Source organism: Tinamus guttatus, unplaced genomic scaffold (assembly GCF_059628265.1).
Source record: "Tinamus guttatus ecotype Peru unplaced genomic scaffold, ASM5962826v1 Tinamus_guttatus_pri_ptg000069l, whole genome shotgun sequence".
Taxonomy (NCBI): domain Eukaryota; kingdom Metazoa; phylum Chordata; class Aves; order Tinamiformes; family Tinamidae; genus Tinamus; species Tinamus guttatus.
The window spans coordinates 1,227,068-1,245,680 of NW_028288603.1; the positions used below are offsets into that span (position 1 = coordinate 1,227,068).

The 18,613-nt window shown below is 38.9% G+C and overlaps 2 protein-coding genes across 2 annotated transcripts in view; one reads left to right on the forward strand and one right to left on the reverse strand.

Moving 5' to 3' along the window:
* The first annotated feature begins 389 nt into the window (after positions 1 to 389).
* On the forward strand, positions 390 to 7,094 carry CCNH (cyclin H). Its single transcript, XM_088519745.1, has 9 exons — positions 390 to 517; positions 604 to 726; positions 1,377 to 1,450; positions 1,723 to 1,933; positions 2,254 to 2,417; positions 3,581 to 3,651; positions 4,740 to 4,851; positions 5,468 to 5,528; positions 6,965 to 7,094. The coding sequence occupies exons 1-9, from the start codon at positions 401 to 403 to the stop codon at positions 7,001 to 7,003; spliced, it is 972 nt and encodes a 323-aa protein (XP_088375871.1). The 5' UTR covers positions 390 to 400; the 3' UTR covers positions 7,004 to 7,094.
* A 1,722-nt stretch (positions 7,095 to 8,816) lies between these two features.
* Positions 8,817 to 18,613, reverse strand: part of LOC104578233 (ras GTPase-activating protein 1) — a 53,480-nt gene continuing 43,683 nt past the window's right edge. Inside the window, exons 21-25 of the mRNA XM_088519746.1 lie at positions 17,099 to 17,166; positions 14,674 to 14,762; positions 12,984 to 13,061; positions 11,676 to 11,810; positions 8,817 to 9,685 (exon numbers count right to left, since the gene is read on the reverse strand). Coding sequence (XP_088375872.1) covers positions 9,602 to 9,685; positions 11,676 to 11,810; positions 12,984 to 13,061; positions 14,674 to 14,762; positions 17,099 to 17,166 — 454 coding nt within the window. The 3' untranslated portion in view covers positions 8,817 to 9,601. The remainder of the gene's footprint in view (positions 9,686 to 11,675; positions 11,811 to 12,983; positions 13,062 to 14,673; positions 14,763 to 17,098; positions 17,167 to 18,613) is intronic.

The window sequence follows — 18,613 nt, forward strand, 5'->3', positions numbered from 1 at the left end:
AATGGTTTTCTCATGGTTTTCATCGAGCTATTTGATTTCACAGAGGGGTTTTCAAAGCCCTCGAGCTGACGACGGCTAACAGTCGTGGCGCTAACTGTCGCTGCACTTAACGGCCGCGGGCGCCCACGCAGCCGCCACCTGCAACTACAGCTCCCGACACGCCCCGCGCGCCGCGGCCGCGCAGCCTGCCGGGAGGGGCGCGCCGCAGGGGCGGTGCGGCGCGGCGCATGCTGGGGTGGCAGGGCGCGCGGGGCGCGCTGGGAGCTGTAGTGGGCGCGGCGCGGCGCGTCACGTCACGTCACGTCACGTCACGGCGCGTCACGGCGTGCGGGGCGCGTGCGCGGGTGCCGTTGCGCAGTCGTTGCCGGTGCCGTTTCTGGGCGGCGGGGCCGCCGCCGTCATGTACCACAGTAGCACGCAGCGGCGGCACTGGACCTTCCGCAGTGAGGAGGAGCTGTCGCGCTGCCGGGCCGAGGCGAACCGCAAGTTCCGCGGCAAGGCGACGGCGGGCGGAAAGGTGAGGGGCTGAAGGGACGCGGGGGGCGGGTAGGGCGCCGAGGCGTCGGGCGGCGCCAGCCTCAAGTGCGGTTTTGTTCCCCAAAGGCTCAGCAGGCAGACACCTTCCTTCTGGAGCCGCATGAGGAGCTGGCGATATGCAAGTACTACGAAAAAAGGCTACTGGATTTCTGTGCTGTCTTTAAGCCTTCCATGCCTCGGTCTGTGGTGGTAAGGAGACGTGTTTGGGCTTTGCGTTTTGAGAAGCAAGCTTCCGTTAGTGACACGGCTGGCCCTTCTGCCAAGAAGAGATTGTCTGGGGCATTACTGCTTCTCCAGTGTGATTTGATGTGCTTATAGTGAGCAGTGTCTTCAGGGTGATGACTAACAAAGCTACAAGTGTTGTCCCTCAGTGTCTCTTGCACCTGCATTTGCTGCTTGCTTGTTTCTGAAAGTAAAAACGTCCTTTGAGTGTTAATTCCTTCCGCCCCCCGCCAAGTATAGCAGTACTTCAAAAATTGGTTTTGCTTCTTTGTCTGTTTTCGGCGCGATAATGTTGTTGAATACCTGGTAACATGCTCATGATGTTCAAATCAAATTGGAAATGTAGCTGGAGGAAAGAGCCTGGCTTTGGATTTGAATCTGCCATCTGGAATATAAATTAACCAAACTACCATTTTGTAAGATCCTTATAGGAATAATATTAGACTGTGAGATACTTACTAACATGGCAGCATGTGCTTCTACTTGTAGCCCTAGCGTTTGGTTTGTCTTTACTGTATACTTATAATTATTTGTTCTGTTTACATTCTTTTTTTAAGTCTAGTTTTGTTTCCGTACTTACTTCTCTCCTTCCTCCTTTTTTTTTTTTTTTGATTTAGGGAACAGCTTGTATGTATTTCAAGCGCTTTTACCTCAATAACTCAGTGATGGAGTATCATCCTCGGATAATAATGTGAGTTATCAATACATCTTGAGTTACTGTATTCAGTAGAACAATAAGAAGCATAATGTATATACTTGTAAAAGATGGAAAAAATCGAAAAGAAGTTAAAGAACTTAAATACAGGTAAAGACAGAAAATAGTCACTTTCCAGTTGGAGATGCTTACGGTGTTCTAAACACAGTGTTCTGAAGATTCACATTTTCTGAATGAGTTTTTGATAATGAATTGGATGCTGACAGATACTAGTTCTTTTTTTTTTTTTTCCTTCCTCTCTTCTCAAGGCTTACATGTGCATTTTTGGCATGTAAAGTAGATGAATTTAATGTGTCCAGTGCACAGTTTGTTGGTAACCTTCGAGAAAGCCCTCTTGGACAGGAAAAAACTCTTGAGCAGATACTGGAATATGAACTACTACTAATTCAACAGCTGAACTTCCATCTTATTGTCCACAATCCGTACAGACCATTTGAAGGATTTTTAATTGATTTGAAGGTAATACTGTTTTATATGCTATGTATGTCATATGCTGATGCATGCTGATGCAATGCAAACACCTTTAGGATCGTATTAGAAGAGACTTTTGTCTCATTGCTTGGAAAGATCTAGATCCTAACACGATAGATAAATAGATTTCCTTTCAGACACTTGCCTATGTTAGGGCCTCTAAGCATTTTGGATTGTCTTTCAGAATAAGATGACGTGCTGCTTTTTTCTTCATGCAGCACTGTTGATTTGTTTGTTTTGAACTTGTGAAAATCAGGACCAGCTTCCTGATTTCATAAATACTTACTTGTGTGGCTTTCTTTTTTTAGACTCGTTATCCAATGCTGGAGAATCCTGAAGTTTTGAGGAAAACAGCTGATGACTTTCTTAATCGAGTAGCTCTGACAGATGCGTATCTGCTCTTTGCTCCCTCACAAATAGCTCTGACTTCTATATTATCTAGTGCTTCAAGAGTGGGAATTAATATGGAAAGGTAGGCTTTATTTTTTTTTCATAGGTATGGTTTCCTTCCGTCCTGCATTGTAACAATATGCTGCAAGCAATGTATTTTGTTTTAGGCATTCCTAAGTAGTTAAGCGTAAGCATGTGTTTACTGATTATTAGAACATCTGGTGCATTCTTTAATGAAAACTGAAGCATGCTATTTTTGTTTTTTGATTCCAAAAGTAGGAGATGCATAGTTAACTTTCTGAACTTCTTTTTTTTTTCTGTTTTTGCTTCTTCTAATTGACTTTGTCCTAGTTAGAACAAGATTTTCAGACTAATCTTGATAAGTGAGTGAAGAAAAGCCAAAGAGTGGGAAGTGAGGGTACAAAGCACCTTTTAAACAGTGAGACATTTAAAACTTCAAAGTCAAAGGGAATTTCTCTTTAGCTGACAGCTAGGTATGCAGAAACAGTGAACTGTATTTGGCTGCTCCAACAATGTGATTTCCATAAAAATGGGCTAACTAAAAGGTGCTACTTTAAATTGGTGGCTTTTTAAAAGAGTAAGTTGGGGTGGGGAATGCCCTATGTTCATTGTCCTCTAAGAATAACATAAAATACTCAGGTCCTTATCCAGATGTTAAAGTTGCTGATTTAATTCCTAAACATATAGTTCTTTTTATGCTGTGATTCAGAAAAGCATGCTTAGGAAAAGAACCTGAAGTAATTTGTAAACAGTACAGGAATTGGAGCATGGGAACTTTGTTTGCATGTTCATGAAAAACTAAATCTTAGTCTGGTCACTCGTTATTCCAAGCAAGCTTGGAAGCTGCTAGGTGTGATGGGAACTAATGTTGCAGTTGCACTGAAACTACAAGAGTAGCAATACTAAAAGAGCAGCTGTCAGTTTACAGAAATTATTTTCTTTTGCTTCAGACTGGAAGCTGCAAGTAGTAAGTCTCTTTATGTCTGTATAGTAAATAAGGTTTAAGGTAATGCACACTGGAAGATCTTGGAATCTTGGAGCTTTGTAGTCTATCCATAAGTCTATGCTTTCCCTAGAAAAAGGGAAGACTACGGAACTTGGCGAAGACTGTCGCTTGCATTGGTTGTAGCTCACCCTGTGCTTTTTATTAATTAGTAGTAGTAGCTGCCAAAAATAACTGACATGTTTTAAGAACTTCAGACTTAATCTTTTGTTTTTATTTAGTTATTTATCAGAAAGTCTTATGCTGAAAGAAAACAGAACATCCTTAACCAAGCTACTAGATGGCATGAAATGTAAGTAAACATTGGAAACACTGGAAAAATAAACTATAAACTATATAAACTATCAACTATAAACTGTATCTCTAAAGAAAAACTCTTTTCTCTAAAGCTTTGAGCAGAAAAAAATGTTCTTTAAATAGAGATAGCATTAATTTAAGTAAATCATAGGCAATAAAGTGAAGCACTCTGCAGGAAGCAAATAGAGCAAATGCTGAAAGTTAGGTTTGACATAAGCAAATGAAGTTAAAACAAAAAAAGGCTTGATGAACTGCAGTCAATTAACTTATGAAAAACTTGTATTCAAAAGTGCAAAGTGGGTTTTGGGCACTAGATACTTCTACTGTTTAAGTCTTAAAATGAAATACTTCCTTTCACTGTGATTTCAAGTATAGCTTCTGGCAAAAGCCTGCATGTAACTACTTCTGCCGCCAGAGGGTACCTTTTCTAAAATAAATCATTAAAGCTAAGGGATTTTCTAGGGTTTAGCTCTCGCTTGCATTTTATAGACTATAACAATCGTTTGAAAGAGGTTTAAGTTTGCTTGGCAAGGATTGCGATTGTTCTACATTCTATGGTTATTAAGCTTAATTAAACAAAAGGCTGAATTAGGAATTTTTCAGGAAGTAGTCCGTTCTATAATGTCTCAAGTGAATGTGTGCATATAAGATGGAAGAGTGGGAGCATTAAGAACTTAGTCTATCAACTAAGCTAACTTTAGTAGTGAATATATCATGCTAGTCACCCGTGTCTACACTTAAAAATAAATTGGATTTGTAAGCATAAGATATTCTTTCCTTCCTGCTAGTCAATCCAGTCTTCCTGTTTCCATTAGTAAGAAGCAGAGGGAAAACTGGGCTCACTTTGCTTTCCTTTTATGTTGTCCTGATTTTGGTCAAGTCTTTTTAGTAGAAACTGTTCAAAGTCTTTTACTGTGCTCACCATTATAAAGAAAAAGGGAACTGTAAAGTACTGGCCCAAGCTTAAGTATAAGGGATAAGCAATGAGTGTAGCCATAGGACTGATTGACAGTGCCTTGTGTAATTCACAGGGTGGAACAGAAATTGTTTAATTAGCTTAAGGCTGTGTTGTTGCCACCATAGGCATGAAAAATCTCATAAAGAAATATGAACTACCAAGGCCTGAGGAGGTTGCTGCTTTAAAACAAAAATTGGAGAAATGTCACAGCTTGGACCTTTCACTTAATATAAACCCGTAAGTAGATATTTAATACTTCCTTCTCAATGCTTTAGCTCTTAAGTCTTTTTTTTTTTACTATTTTGGAAACTTTACTTTTCCCTTACCTGCATAAAAGTGAATGAAAATTAAAACACCTAAATGATGATGCTTGCTCAAATTGTTGCTGTGTGAGTTTCTGCTAGATTAAAAGTCTTGATCCTTTTGTTTCCAGTAGTGCTGTGAGCATAAATACATTCTTTGTGCTGATTTGCACAGCAAGCAGGAGTATATTTCAGTCTGGAGTTCAGGATGGCTTTTAACAGTTGGCCTCCTGATATCATACATAATACCAATTGATGGCTTCAAAATCACTTGATGGAGAGAAAAATTGTTTAAAGGGTTGATGTCATCTTAAGGCATCTATGTGGACTGCTCATCTTAAGTAAGTATGTGCCTGATTTCTGCTTTCTTAGAGTGTTCTGCCCTTTTCACTTTAGTACTCAGAACTGCAAGCTTCCAGCAAAATATTAATTTAAACCTTAATAGCTTTAAATGTGGCAAATTAGATTTATATACCCATTTTAAATGCTACGGCCAAAGCAAGCTCTAAAAATACTTATATGTATCACTTTTTTTCCTGGTTGGGATCTAGGAAGAAGAGGAAAGGCTATGAAGATGATGAATATGTAACAAAGAAATCTAAAATGGATGAGGTAAGTCTACTTTACAAATGCTGCTTTTTTATCCTCTTAATTACTGCCAAGACAAAAAGGACACAAATAGTGACTTTTTAAACCTCAGTTAGTATTAATTTAGATGCTGCTGAGAAATCTTTCAATCAGTTGCTAAAAAATAAGCCAAATCTACTTACTTTTAACAGTTCTGTTTAGATCTACCAGTTTACTGCTGATGTTAATACTACAAAGAGCATAATACCATACAGATGGAGAGCTCATTAACTTGATATGCTAGAAGGGCTCCACAAAGTCCTGAGTGGCCAGATGACTAAGCTGCAAAGAGGGCTCCTAGTAAAGGCTTCAATCTGAGTGCTTGGGATTCTGTGCATGAATGCAGTAATTCAGTACTCCTCAGTAATGAAGAAGGATGAGTTAAACCGCAAACAGTTGTTTAAAAGGGCTGATAAAAAGCCAGAGACCATGGCTTTTAGAGCATGTGGGAATAAATGTCTTTAATGGTAACAAAGTGCTTAGTCACCTCTAACTTAAATGGCTTTTTAGGTTCTAGCCTGCTTGTTCAACGAGGGGGTGCTAAATCCTGGACATAAGGAACACAGGGTTGAGCTTTTTAATTTTTATGAAAAACACGGGGACAGAGTTGAAGGAGCAAGAAGTTAGACCCCTTTAATGAGTTAGATCCATTTCAATCCTGTGCTCTGGGATGAGCTACTATTAGCTGAGAATAAAATCTTCCTTCTGCTACATTTACTTGGCTAAATTGTTTCTTTTTCTTTCCCCTAGTATTGAGCATAATACCTAATGCAGATGAGGGGGATATATATATATATATATATATATATATATATATATGTATATATCCCTTATGATTCCAGAAAGAAAAACTTAACTGGAGTTCCACAACTAGCTAGGGAAAGCATAAAGATGCTGTACTCACAGACAGATGTGGGAGGGAACATCCTGTAAGTTCTTCAGCAACTGTTGTCCATGGGGCCATAAGTCAGGCTCCCTTTCAGATTCTCCTGTTGTGCTTAATAAGAATTTCACCTCATTCATTAGAGTTGAGAGGATTAGAGTGCTAGCACATCCTAGTGCAGGATGCACTAGATTGATTTCATGTCCACTTAGAGCTGCTCTTGTCCATGTTGCTTCCTCATTAGCAGCATTAAGAGAGTAGGTGTGTAATGCAACACAAGCCCTGCTCTCCACCTTTCCTCCAAAAGTCCTCCTGCAAATACGAGTATTATGACAAAGCAGTCTTGCAGTATAGTTCAACTTTACTACTTAAATGTTTGTTCGTAATAGTAGCTGAGGTTGAAAGATACCCCTGTGAAGAGTTTTAACTCAGGAACTGTCATGTGCAGTAGTAGTTATTTAGACAGTGTGCAGCAGTAGCATGTATGTGTAGCCCACAGCTACCTACACTGCTCAGCACTTTCCTTTTTTTCTGCTAGGAAGAATGGACTGATGATGATGTTGCAGATTCACTATGAATGCTGAAGTAAGCTGGTCTTCTGTTCCAACTGCCAGGACCTACTCAGGCTCCCTGCTGTGGAGTACCTGGTCATAGCAGAACTCTCAGCATCCACCACAGGTTTCTCATGGGGGTGTGGGAGGTGCTTGTTCTCTCAGTTTTAATGTCTTTACAATAAAGCTTTACAATAAAGCACATGACTTTTTTTACTGCAAAGGCAGCTAGTTACTTTAGCAAACACTCATCTGAAATGTTTTCTTAAAGGCATTTGTCACTCAGGGAAGAGCTTTGGCTTTGGAACAGATGAAGATTTGACTCTAGTTACTGTAGTGCTGTATTTCTAGACTTAACCACACCTCAGTGAAGTGGATAAATAAAAGCAGGAGACAAGTCAGGTGTGGATACCTAAATGATTTTGACTAGAAGACCTGCCTCCTTCCCAATTTTGTCCTTGAAATACAAAAAGGACTACAGCAAGTTTTTTTTTTTTTAAAGAAAGTAAATAGCTACACTGACCCAGACCTACAGTGTTAAAAAATAAATAAATACAGTGTTTTACTGACCAAACAAATTCATTCTTCTGCATATAGGCCAAGTAGTCAGAAAAGAAAAGATCTTTACTTCAGACCCCCTTTACATCCTGCCTTTTTAAGCAAGTGAAGTTTGCATAACACGCTGAGTGGAAGCCGTAAGCAGAGTATTCAGCAACAGTTCATACAAGTTATGAAGGGAGTTTGACATATTTCTGTTGTTTGACCTAATTGTATTCCCTAATGAAAAAGAGGTTCTTCCCCTATAAGTGCTGAAACAGTCTTGTTGTTTATCATCTTTCCTCTAAGACGCAATTTAATACAGGTTTGACAGGAACAAAGTCAAGCAGTAGTTTTTAAAGAGGATCTACCAAGCACCTCAGTAATAGCAGTCCTGCAACAAGGTAGAGGTCTTAGTTAAGAGAGTCAGACTAAGAGCTCTCTTACTAGGGAACTCTTGGCTATGGCAGAAGATGCACTCCTGGATGCCCATCTTCAGTAATTTTATTGCCCACCTGAAACATCCAAGGCAGCTCAGCAACAGCCCAGAGTAAGGACATACTAACATTACAGCACAGACTCAAAGATAAGGGCTATACACATTAGAGCAGAAGTGACTGCATAAAGTCATTCTTGTCCTTTTCCTCACAGGCAGGAGATACAGAATTACGGAATATTTTTACAGGGACAAACAACATAGGAGAGGATTTGTCAAGAGAAATTATAGTACCAAGTCTGGCTTCAAGCTCAGCACAGCTGTGGCTTTCTTATATTATTTTTCTTCAAAACTTTTGTCATCTTGACCAGTCCTGTAAAAATTCTATCCCACTGCTAGTGGGATCCAGGAGCCTTACACTAGCAGCACACTCATGGGAACATCATTGCATCTCCATCTTCCCTTTCCCATCCCTGTTCTCTCAGTCAGATGTTACAGTTGTTTTAGGGGAATAACAGGGGTGTTCATATAATACAAACAATTAATACTGTACTTTCTCATTAGTCCTGTCAGAGAATCTTAACATCCTGCTATCCACTAGCATCAAACTCGTAACTTTCATCTGTAATATGGTGTAAACAAGCACGAGGGTACTCAGAGAATTCCTAAAAACCGTAAATGTGACATAATGAACATTTAAAATAGATAATGGGTGCAGACACCATAAAAAAAATCCACAGCAGCCAAAGTTAGCACTTTCTATAAACAGGCTCTCTGCAACTTGATTTATTTAAAAAAACCTGATAGTTCAGTTATAAAAATAAAACTCATAGTAGACTTACATTACACAAGAGACCAACCAGAACATTTTATAAAATGGTTTAATGAATGCATGCATGTCTGATACAATGATCAATAAATTTACTGAATTCAAATTATTTACTGTTGTAAACATTTTACAAAAGCATTGTGATTTATCTGGATATACAGTCCTTGATGGAAGAATTATTCAGACTGAATCAGTGGCACATTAAAAATAAAGCTGTCAAGACCCATTCTGGATATTCTCTTTCAACATGATTCCAGCAAGAGAAACAGCATGGTATAAAAAGTGTACAGCAAAGATTGTTTCTACCATAACGTCAAACTCTGGAAACTGTAAATACAAGTTAAAAGTGGTTGAAACAGTCGAAGTTGTAATAGTTGTAACACCAGTCAGAAATTACAGTAAGAAGTGTTATCCAGTTATATGCAGCTGTCAAAACAGTGAGTTTCTTTCCTTGTCAGTTGATAATTCTTTTCCAACAAGACAACAAAACTTTGGCAATTGGAGGTGCTGAAAATTATTTTCAAAGTTCGAGAGACAGTCACAGCATTTTCTTTGCAGAAGGTGAACTGTACACCGAGGCTCAGAGGTCGTGAAAATTTGTTCCAAGTGGAAAAAAAGTGCAAATGTCCTGCACACATAGCTTAAAAAGCTGCTGGTACAATCATTCACCAACAGAATCTTTGTTTTCTTTTTGCATAGTTCACACATCACTGGGAACGTGATAGGGTGTGCTATTTTTGGCAAGAGCAAGAAGAAAGTGATACTGGTGTGGGTTGCCATGTTGGGCGTGCTGGATCCATGCAGAGTTCAGGTAGAGAGCTGCTACCTGATGTTATTGGACACTGAATACTGATTTTGTTTTTGTTGAAGCAGTTCTGTAATAGCCAACAGCTTCTTAAGAACATGCTGTAGGGAAGAAAAGTAGTTAGTACAGCCATACAGTAGCAATTAGAAAAAACAAGTCTCTGCTGCAGAAACACTTGCAACATGAGTTTACCAGACCTAGCCATCTGGTGAAAACATTTTTTAAATGTTTTCTACAATATTTCGTATATTTTTACATTATGAATCTAATACAAAGAGGAAATGCTCTGATCCCCCAGTTGCTGAAATATTCTGAAAGGCAACTGTAAAACATCATGATGAAGTTTGTCTCTGCACTCATAGATCTTTTTGTTTGGCTGTTTTTGAAGAGAACCAACACATCTTGTCCACTTAACCTGCAAGCTTCAACATGAAACCAAGTTCTTCTAGGTGAAAAAAACAGATCTTTATTCTCAGTTTTCTTCATGTTTTCAAGGAGAACGGGGCCAGGAAAATGAAAAAAAAAAAATCCTATGACTATAAAAAAATATGATAGTCTAGTTCACTTTTCTGGACATTCAAAAAATACTCTTTATTTTTTATTCCTGAAAATATTGAACTCAGCCAGATGTATCTGAACATACGCATATCATACACAGACTAGGAAAGTATATTTGTAACAACTTTGGGAGTCCAATCATTTTTCATCATAGCAGAGCTATGTCTAGAAATATCAGGGTGGCCCTAAACCATTAAGGCATTGCTATTACTGAGAGAATAAAAATAGAAAAACAGCTTTCAAGATAATTTTCTTCAGGAAAACCCCTGAGGAGAACAAATGTATCGAAGAGAGAATATTGCATTTCATTCAAATCACTTATGTACTTCAGATCTACCTGGATTTTTAATCCCACTGACACATATTATCCAAGGACAGGCCTTCAAAAAAAAAAAAAAGGGGGGGGGGGGAGGGATGGCCCTTGTATATCAACATCACATAAATTTAGTGCTGAATGTTGCTAGTATCCTGCTGTGCAAGTCTGGACATCTTTTTTGCCTTGTCTAGATGATCACTATTTGAGAGAATTAGGAACGTGATTGTGGTTCATTTTTCTCTCCCTCATATGTCACTAAAGCAGTAAATTTTAGTTACTAAATTGGATAAGATTTGAATTGCTGTAATGAAGGAATTTCATTTCCAATTCCTTGAGCTTTCTTCTCACAAAATAATGGAGTTAAAAAAATATATATTTTCATATTTTTTTTTCAAAAGTCACAAAGAAATTTTCAGTAACCCTCCCGTTAGGGGAAAAAAGGTTTCCTCCTGAAATATGTATTCAAATGATATGGTCTGTTGTCAGGCAAAAAAACATTTAAAAAAAAAAACCCACTGATTTATGGTCTGCATAGGTTTACATAAAGACTTTGGAAGTCTCAAGATACAAGTAGTCTGGTCTTTGAACATGAGGATAAGAAATCTGATTTACAAGATGTCTGGAAATGGTAAAATTAACAACTACACCAAAACTTCTTAGTCAATGAGTCATTCAGTAAAACAAAAACAGAATCACAAACCCAGAAATGCTGTAAGAACCCTTTTGATGGTTACTACACATGTAGTGATGCTTTAAGTGGATACTGGCTAGTTGAAGTTAATCATAAACAGCAGACTATAAGTAAGTATTGGCAAAGCAATGTATGAAGTTATCTGATTTTTTCCCCCTTAAAAAGGAAGTTTGCATAAAGGTTGTATAGAAGTTTAATCATTGCAGCAAGATGCTTATAGTGTTTGCTACAAGTCTGATGTGTTTGTTCACAAGTGTGATGAATCAGAAAGTACAAACCATTTAGCAACAGAAGCCTAAGACAAGTGCATTTAATTCTTAATTAAAAAACAACAACAAAAACACTTAACCTTTGTGACCTAGAGAACCATTTCTTTGGTTTAGGCTTCCTTTAGAAACTAAAAGCTTTCTCTGGAGACTTAAACACCCACAACTTTACAGCCTGTTTCATTTTGTTGTAGAAAGAAACTCAAAAGTATGCACTGTTATTTACGTGTAGAGCTACCATGAGCTTTTTTGTGGCTTACCTGCATTACCCCTCGCTCGTTGCTGAGCGTGCGAAGCTCATCCGAGTGCGCCACACACATCTCGTGCAAGGCGGCTAGGTCACGAGAGAGGTCAGTTCTAGAGTGCTCCGTAGTGTCTGGGAGCTCGGGAACATTCTTGAACAGAAACGATGAGAGCAGACTTAGCGGTGAGCACCCGGCCATAAAGGAAATTAAAATTACAACTCTGGAGACCACTTGTTCTGATACTGCAAGCAAGTATTGCAGTGTTATTCTTCAAAGTTAAATCTTCTATTCATGTGACCTAATGCAAATTATGGATTTCCTCATCTTCACAAGCATCCACTTATGAAGATATTTTACGGTTGCATGTGTTTCTCATGAAGTAATTACTGAAGATTTAACAGCATCTACTCCTACTAAAAATCTTCCGCTGAAAGGTCTGATGTTGCTTGGCTCTCCCTGAGCTGACCAGAAAGCTACTCTGAATAAAGGTTTATCTTCAGTCTTCTCTTCACTCATAGAATAATGTTGTCGTTAAACTAGTAGATTAACCCAACAGTAGACTAAATGCAGCACTTTTCAGAATCTTCATGTATAATTGTATGTTTAAAACCAAAAATTCACGCATCATAATATGCAGAGTTTTCCATTTTAACTAGAAAAAAGGTGATATATGACAGCCTAGCTGAATGCTCTGCCTTAAAATATTCATAATTCATAATATTCAAAATTTCCTCAAAATATTCCAAGATATCTTCTAGGTCTGTTAGAGACTCAGTTTAGGAAGCTAGCCATATTTCTTTCATCTCCAAGTTTACAACAGATTCATAGTTTTAAAAAAATATATGTACAATGAACTCCTAAATACAGTAGTTTGAGTATGATATAGCTATCAGATACAAAACATTTTCAAAGATAACTACACTTACTATATACTTTTAAACTACAAGTTGGATATATAGAGGGTGGCATCTGATGGAAGCCAAAGGATCAACTATGCAATTTTCTGTTTTAAAAATATTTGAACAGATTGGTGGTTTTTTTGCCAAAATTCAGTAGGGAAAATAAAGAATTTGAACTATTAATGTCCACAGCAGTACCATATGAGCAAAATCTAAATGACCATTTCATACTTTTAAACTACGTGTGACACGCCAGCAATGTGCAGTTTCTGTGCAAGCGTAAGAAATGTACTCAGTAACAAGCGTTCAGAATTGTGTGGAAATGCAACCATTTTTGAGCTACTTAAGAACTGTACAGAAGTTTCATTTGCTGTTCTGCTATGTAGCTTCCAATAATTTTTTTTATTATTTTTTATTCACTTACCCCAAGCTCATCTAGGAACATGATCATGCGATGTTTGTTACTCTTGATGAACGGATTTACACCCTCCATATATGGTTCCTAGTAATTTTTAGAAGGATTTATTAGAACAAAGCAATACAAATTTAAGTCACACCTGAAATGCACATGCTGCAATCAGAGATAAGTGACATTGCAAAATAGGTGCATTCTCTGCAATGAATTTATGTTTTCAGGCAAATTTTTAAGGACCAATATGCAACCAGTCAAGAAGCTTGTACTTTCTGTACTGCAGATCAATTCACAAATTGTTTGCTAACATATGCCTACAGGCATAAAGTTACACATTTCTGAAATATTTAAGTAACTGCAATCAAAAAATGCAGCACTTTCAAAGACAACATCAGGACATAAGTGCCCTCTTTGTTCTTTCATTAATGCTTACATTAAGTTGTGTGTCACACAACTACCTTTGTAGTCACTTTCTTTTGTTACACTTAAGCTAACAGATTTATTGTTCATCCACATTGCAGCTTTGGAACAAACATAGACCAGTTGTTGTTGGCTCATTCTCTTAGCGCTACAATAGAAATTTTATTGAAAGCCGAGGCTGTCTAGTACAACTTGTCAAGCTGATTTACAATGTTCTTTATGTCAAACTACGAAAATGAATTCAAATAGAGGGGGTGTAGAACAGAAACCGCTGCCGTAAGGAGCAAGTTGAACAACAAGAGGAGGTTAAAAGGGAGGAAGAAAAAAAACAAAAAATAAAAAAAATTGTTTTCAATTGTTCATATGTTTCATAATTAAATACTCTATACACATCTGGGAGTTACAGTAGGTTTCAATTTGACTGGTCTGAACTTGCAAGCCAATTGTTACATATAGTATATATTAAAAATGGGCATGGAATGTATTTCAAGGATCTGTGTAGAGGGATGCCAGTATTATTGAAGGATACTTCTCCCCTCTTACCTCAAATAATCACATAATCAGTGGAAATGCAAATGGAAAAAAAAAATCCATAATCTACTTGGGGCCTGCTTGAACTTAGTCCTCCTAGTCACAGACTCCTGCTCTAGCAATTCTCAGTTGTCTTCTAGATATGGACATTTCTGAAGAAAATTCAGCCATTTTACTATCATTGCTCATGTTCTTGGTGGATGGATAGATGGCTGCCTGCCTGCCTTTACCTTCCCTCTTCTCTGACTCCCACACAGAAAATATTGGAGCACGACCCTTTCAGTCCCAGACAGAAAAATAAGGTCAATATGCTTCCACTGTAGTTTTTGTTTTTAAACAAACAATGTAGCTATGCTCTTGTACATCAAAGCATGGTCCCCTGGTCATCAGTTCATCAATTATTTTAAACAGACATTTTCTGTTCCTGGTATCAGCTTCAAAAATTTGTAGGGGCTGTACCAAGTCATTAATACAAGTCTCTAGATCATTCATACTCAAATAACTATGACTCCTCTTTCCAGTTCAGCCACTTTTTGCTACTGTTGTAGCTCAGTTCAAAACCCTGCTTAGCCTCAGCTGGAAAGGATAGAAGTAACTGCAGGAAAAAATGGTATCTGGGCTGAGGACACTTGGGCCACATACTTGGCTTTGCGCAAGTAAAATGGCCCTGTATTTTATGCCTGTGTTCAACATGAACTATGCATTGGAAACAGGTTTCTGTGCTGTTCTCTGTGTGTAAAATTATACTCACCTTGGCTCCAAATTCAACCAGGTTTGCTAAATTCTGCACAGACTTGGCGACCAGCGTCAATGTTCTTGCAGCAGTAGGGGAAGGAGAATCTGAGAGGAAAAACAAAGCAGAGTCAGCAGCTGCTGCAGGTAAAACTACCAGCAGTGACGTGAAAGTTGAGCTCTTCTCCAGTTCAGTTTTATCACTGAATACTTTGCATGTTACAGCTCCATGAGGAAAATATCACTTGAAGTAAAACTTGTATGGAATTAATTCCTAAAACAAAAATATGCATATTATTAATTATGGTCAAACCTAGCTTTTTTTCTTATAAGCCACTGAAAAGTGTTAAAATTGCCATATTCAGCATATAAACTTTCAATTCTTCCTAAAAATGCTATGAAAATGTCCATTGTCTATGTGCATCATTTGGTCTATTGTCCTCCTGCCCTCCCCTAGCACTGCAATCCATTGCAAAATAGTATCTAGCTTTCTATGCAGGGCTGGAGCTTAAACTGAGGCGATAAATCAGAAACTCAGTGCTCGTAATATCTAGCACATGCTACCCTACATCCCTTCAAAGCAGAACTGTGTAAAACACTACTAGTCAAGGAATTTGAAGCTTCAGATTAGGAAGACAGATCTAAAAGTAGTTAAAAAAATCGTTTAAGACTGGAACACAGGGCTTGCTTTTGAAACAAGGTATTTGTGAACAGCCGTTGGGGCAACAGGACAGACACACTGCTGCTGGAAACGGACATGCATCTTTACACCCTGGCTGACTTGGGTTTTCTCCCCTTATGGAAAGCATGCGTGTTGGAATCTTTGTTCCCAAAGCAAAGACCCCTTCCTACACCCCTATTTTTATGCAGCCCTGGGAACTTTATAAAGACTCTTAAATTTACTAGGCAATAATTAAGAACAGGACTTACTGACAAGCTTAAAAGGGATTTCTGCAAATTCCTATGTAGTAGCTGCATTTACAGCTACAGATGCAGTGGGCTCAATCTAGTTCCCAAGTCAAATAGTAACCAACTCCCACATTATCTAAATAACATACTGAAGACTGAACACCATACAAGATCATGTTTTCTTTAAATTTGCCTTCCCCAAAGCATGCAGGAAAAAGACAGGGGGAGGGAAAGGCGCTTTGCAGTTGGTACTGGCCTTCCAGTTTGATATAGCTTAGGCTTAGAAAGAAGCACAGAAAGCAGGATGTCTAGAAACAGGCTGCCACCTCTCCCCACCATAAGTGCTTTTCCTAAAGGGCTTCTCATACAATCACCTTAAGTTCTTCCCATTTTTGAATCAGGATTTTACTGATAAAATTGAAAAAGTGCCCTCTAAGTTGGGAGGACCTTTGCCCTTAACCTCCTGCTTCCCCTCTCAGAGAAATACAACATACACAAACCTTTAAAAGCTAGTGGATGGCCCACTATTTTATTATTAGCTTTCCTACCAGCAGTTTACGCCTTTCCTTTTTACCTCCTCCATGAGGAATTTCAGTCCCCAGATCCTTTCAATCCAGTCTTATGCTAAAAGAACACTAACAAATGGGATAGTTCATGCTTGTGTAGGACCCAAAATAACTACATCTGTAACTTAAAAACACCCTGAAATATTTTTATGTACTTAAGCCAACTACCATGGAATAACCCATGTCTTTACCACGAAAGCTTTGCAGCAAGAAACTGCAGCAGGAAACTCCCACGAACCACGTCAGATGTGATCCCTGATTTACGCCAACACCCAAATCTTACCCAACAACTGTTTGGGAAAACGCTACATAGCCTCAGTGATCTTGATATTGCAAACAGCAATGCTCCCCGTTACTTTTATTACCTAATTCATACTCTGTTTAGTAATCATCAAAGAACAGGGTGGCTTTCTGCATGCTATAAAAAGCTCTTACTCTGGCAAGGCAAGAGGAATTCTCCAGGGCTTCAGTGGCATGAGACTGCCAGCCCACAAACATATTCCAGGCTCTGCAGACATTTTCAGTTATATAGATCTTTTATTTTCTAGAGATAAAACTGAATTTCAGCTATAAACTTCGGCATTGCATTGTATTTGAAATTATTTGAAATAAGATCTGAAGGCAAGCCCACAAGTGTGTTTTTTTTTTTGCGTGTGTTTGTTTTTCTATTTTTGTTTTTAAACAACCTGCTAAGACTACACTACAGGACTAGACTAACTAAAGAGTTCAGTGTTATATCATTTCAATACCAAGCCTGTTTTCTGGATTTTAAAACAAGACAGTGGGGATAAACACTATATCTAACCTTTGAGATACCCTCTGGCTCCCACAGGGAGAAAATCAATCAAGTGATGTGGACAATGTTACTTTGGGCACTGTTCACAGAATAACTTTACTAGATTAGAAGCTAAGGTAAATTAACTACTATTATCGTATAAACTATGAATCCATTCTGAAGCATACAGTTACCTGAGATGATGTTAAACATTCTTGGGTTCAAGATAGCAGGACAAATCAGTCGAAGAAAAACAAAACCACTGAAATGGGAAGAAAAGTGCATTTTGTTCAATAATGAAAATGGAATTAACGCAAAATTTTGTAAATAGTTAAGAATTCAAGTCAGTGTGGAAATCTTTTTTATACAGATAACAGACAACCAGCCTGCCATCTGAAAATGTTTGTTAATTCAGAAAGTTTTCCTATGATTTCCACTGAGGTAAAACTTGAAAATCAGGCATTCCCCGATTAAGGGGAACCTCTGCAGCCCCCGTGGAAAGCAGCTTGCACTGCAGAGCCAGCCAAGTCCACCCTGGCTTCAGATAGGAGAAGCGCCTGGTCTCCCACCTCTCCCAAGTGCTCCTGTGTCTGCTGGGGCACGTGATTCATCCCGTAGCCCCTACACTCCCAAGGGGACACTGGGAAAGCAGGAGCGCCCAGCCAGAATGGCACCAACTTCTGCTTTAATGGCAACACAGCCTTTTTCCAGCTTGAGCAAACCCACACCTGATGGCACTACGCTAGCCTAAGGAATATACGTGAATTAGATACCGTGCTTAGAAACATATTTGCTGCCCCCTAGATAATCCAGAAAGCTCAGAAAAAGGGCTTTGTTTGACTGCAGATCTAGGAACTCATCTGATAGCAGCCTAAAACAACCTTCTGGTTAGCATGTGAAAAATCTGTGTTAACAGCTAATGTAAAATACATGCACCTCATTTCTGGCACCCACCGATTCAGCTGCTACATGCTGAAGCGACATGTGAACCGCAGAAGCAATCTGACCATCTCCCAGTGTGTTCAGAGTGCCGGATAGTGCCAGCAGAAGGTCTTCTCGCTGCAGGAGAGCAAGGCCTGGCACCTGCAGCAGAAGGCTGGGGCCTTACACCACACGCAGCAGCACTGCCCGTCGCTACTTGGAACTCATTCGGGCAGCAGGGGAGTTAACACACCAAAACACCTCAATTCTAACCCGCTGGTGTAACAGCTTCTCATTTCCTCAGGACCTATGAATTCTGGGCTGATGAGGCAATGGTTCTGGCCCTCTGTGAGAAATATTTTCTATGCAATTAACTTAAAGCTATAAAAATGTAGTTTGGAAGCCATGGTACGTACAATAGTTTGTTTTGGATGACTTGAAGTTAGCCAACTGGGATCTGCATGGACCTCAAATCTGGGAGGTTTGGTGCTTCTTACATTGATTATACTGTTTAAATTAAAAAGGACCCAATGCTTAAGTGTGGGATTTAGAATGAGACAGAAACAGCAGCACTTCTGAATGATACATCAGGGTAGCTACTCAGACACTTAAACTCCCCACTTAGTTGATAATATTTAATTATGGACCGCAGACAGCACAGTGAGACCATATTCACTGAAGACCGCGGAACTGTACTCTGGGAGAGCTCACAAGTATCTGCTTGTGCAGGTTACAGGAGCAGGAGAAGGTTCCAGTGTTTATACCATCCAGCATAAATTCTGGATGCT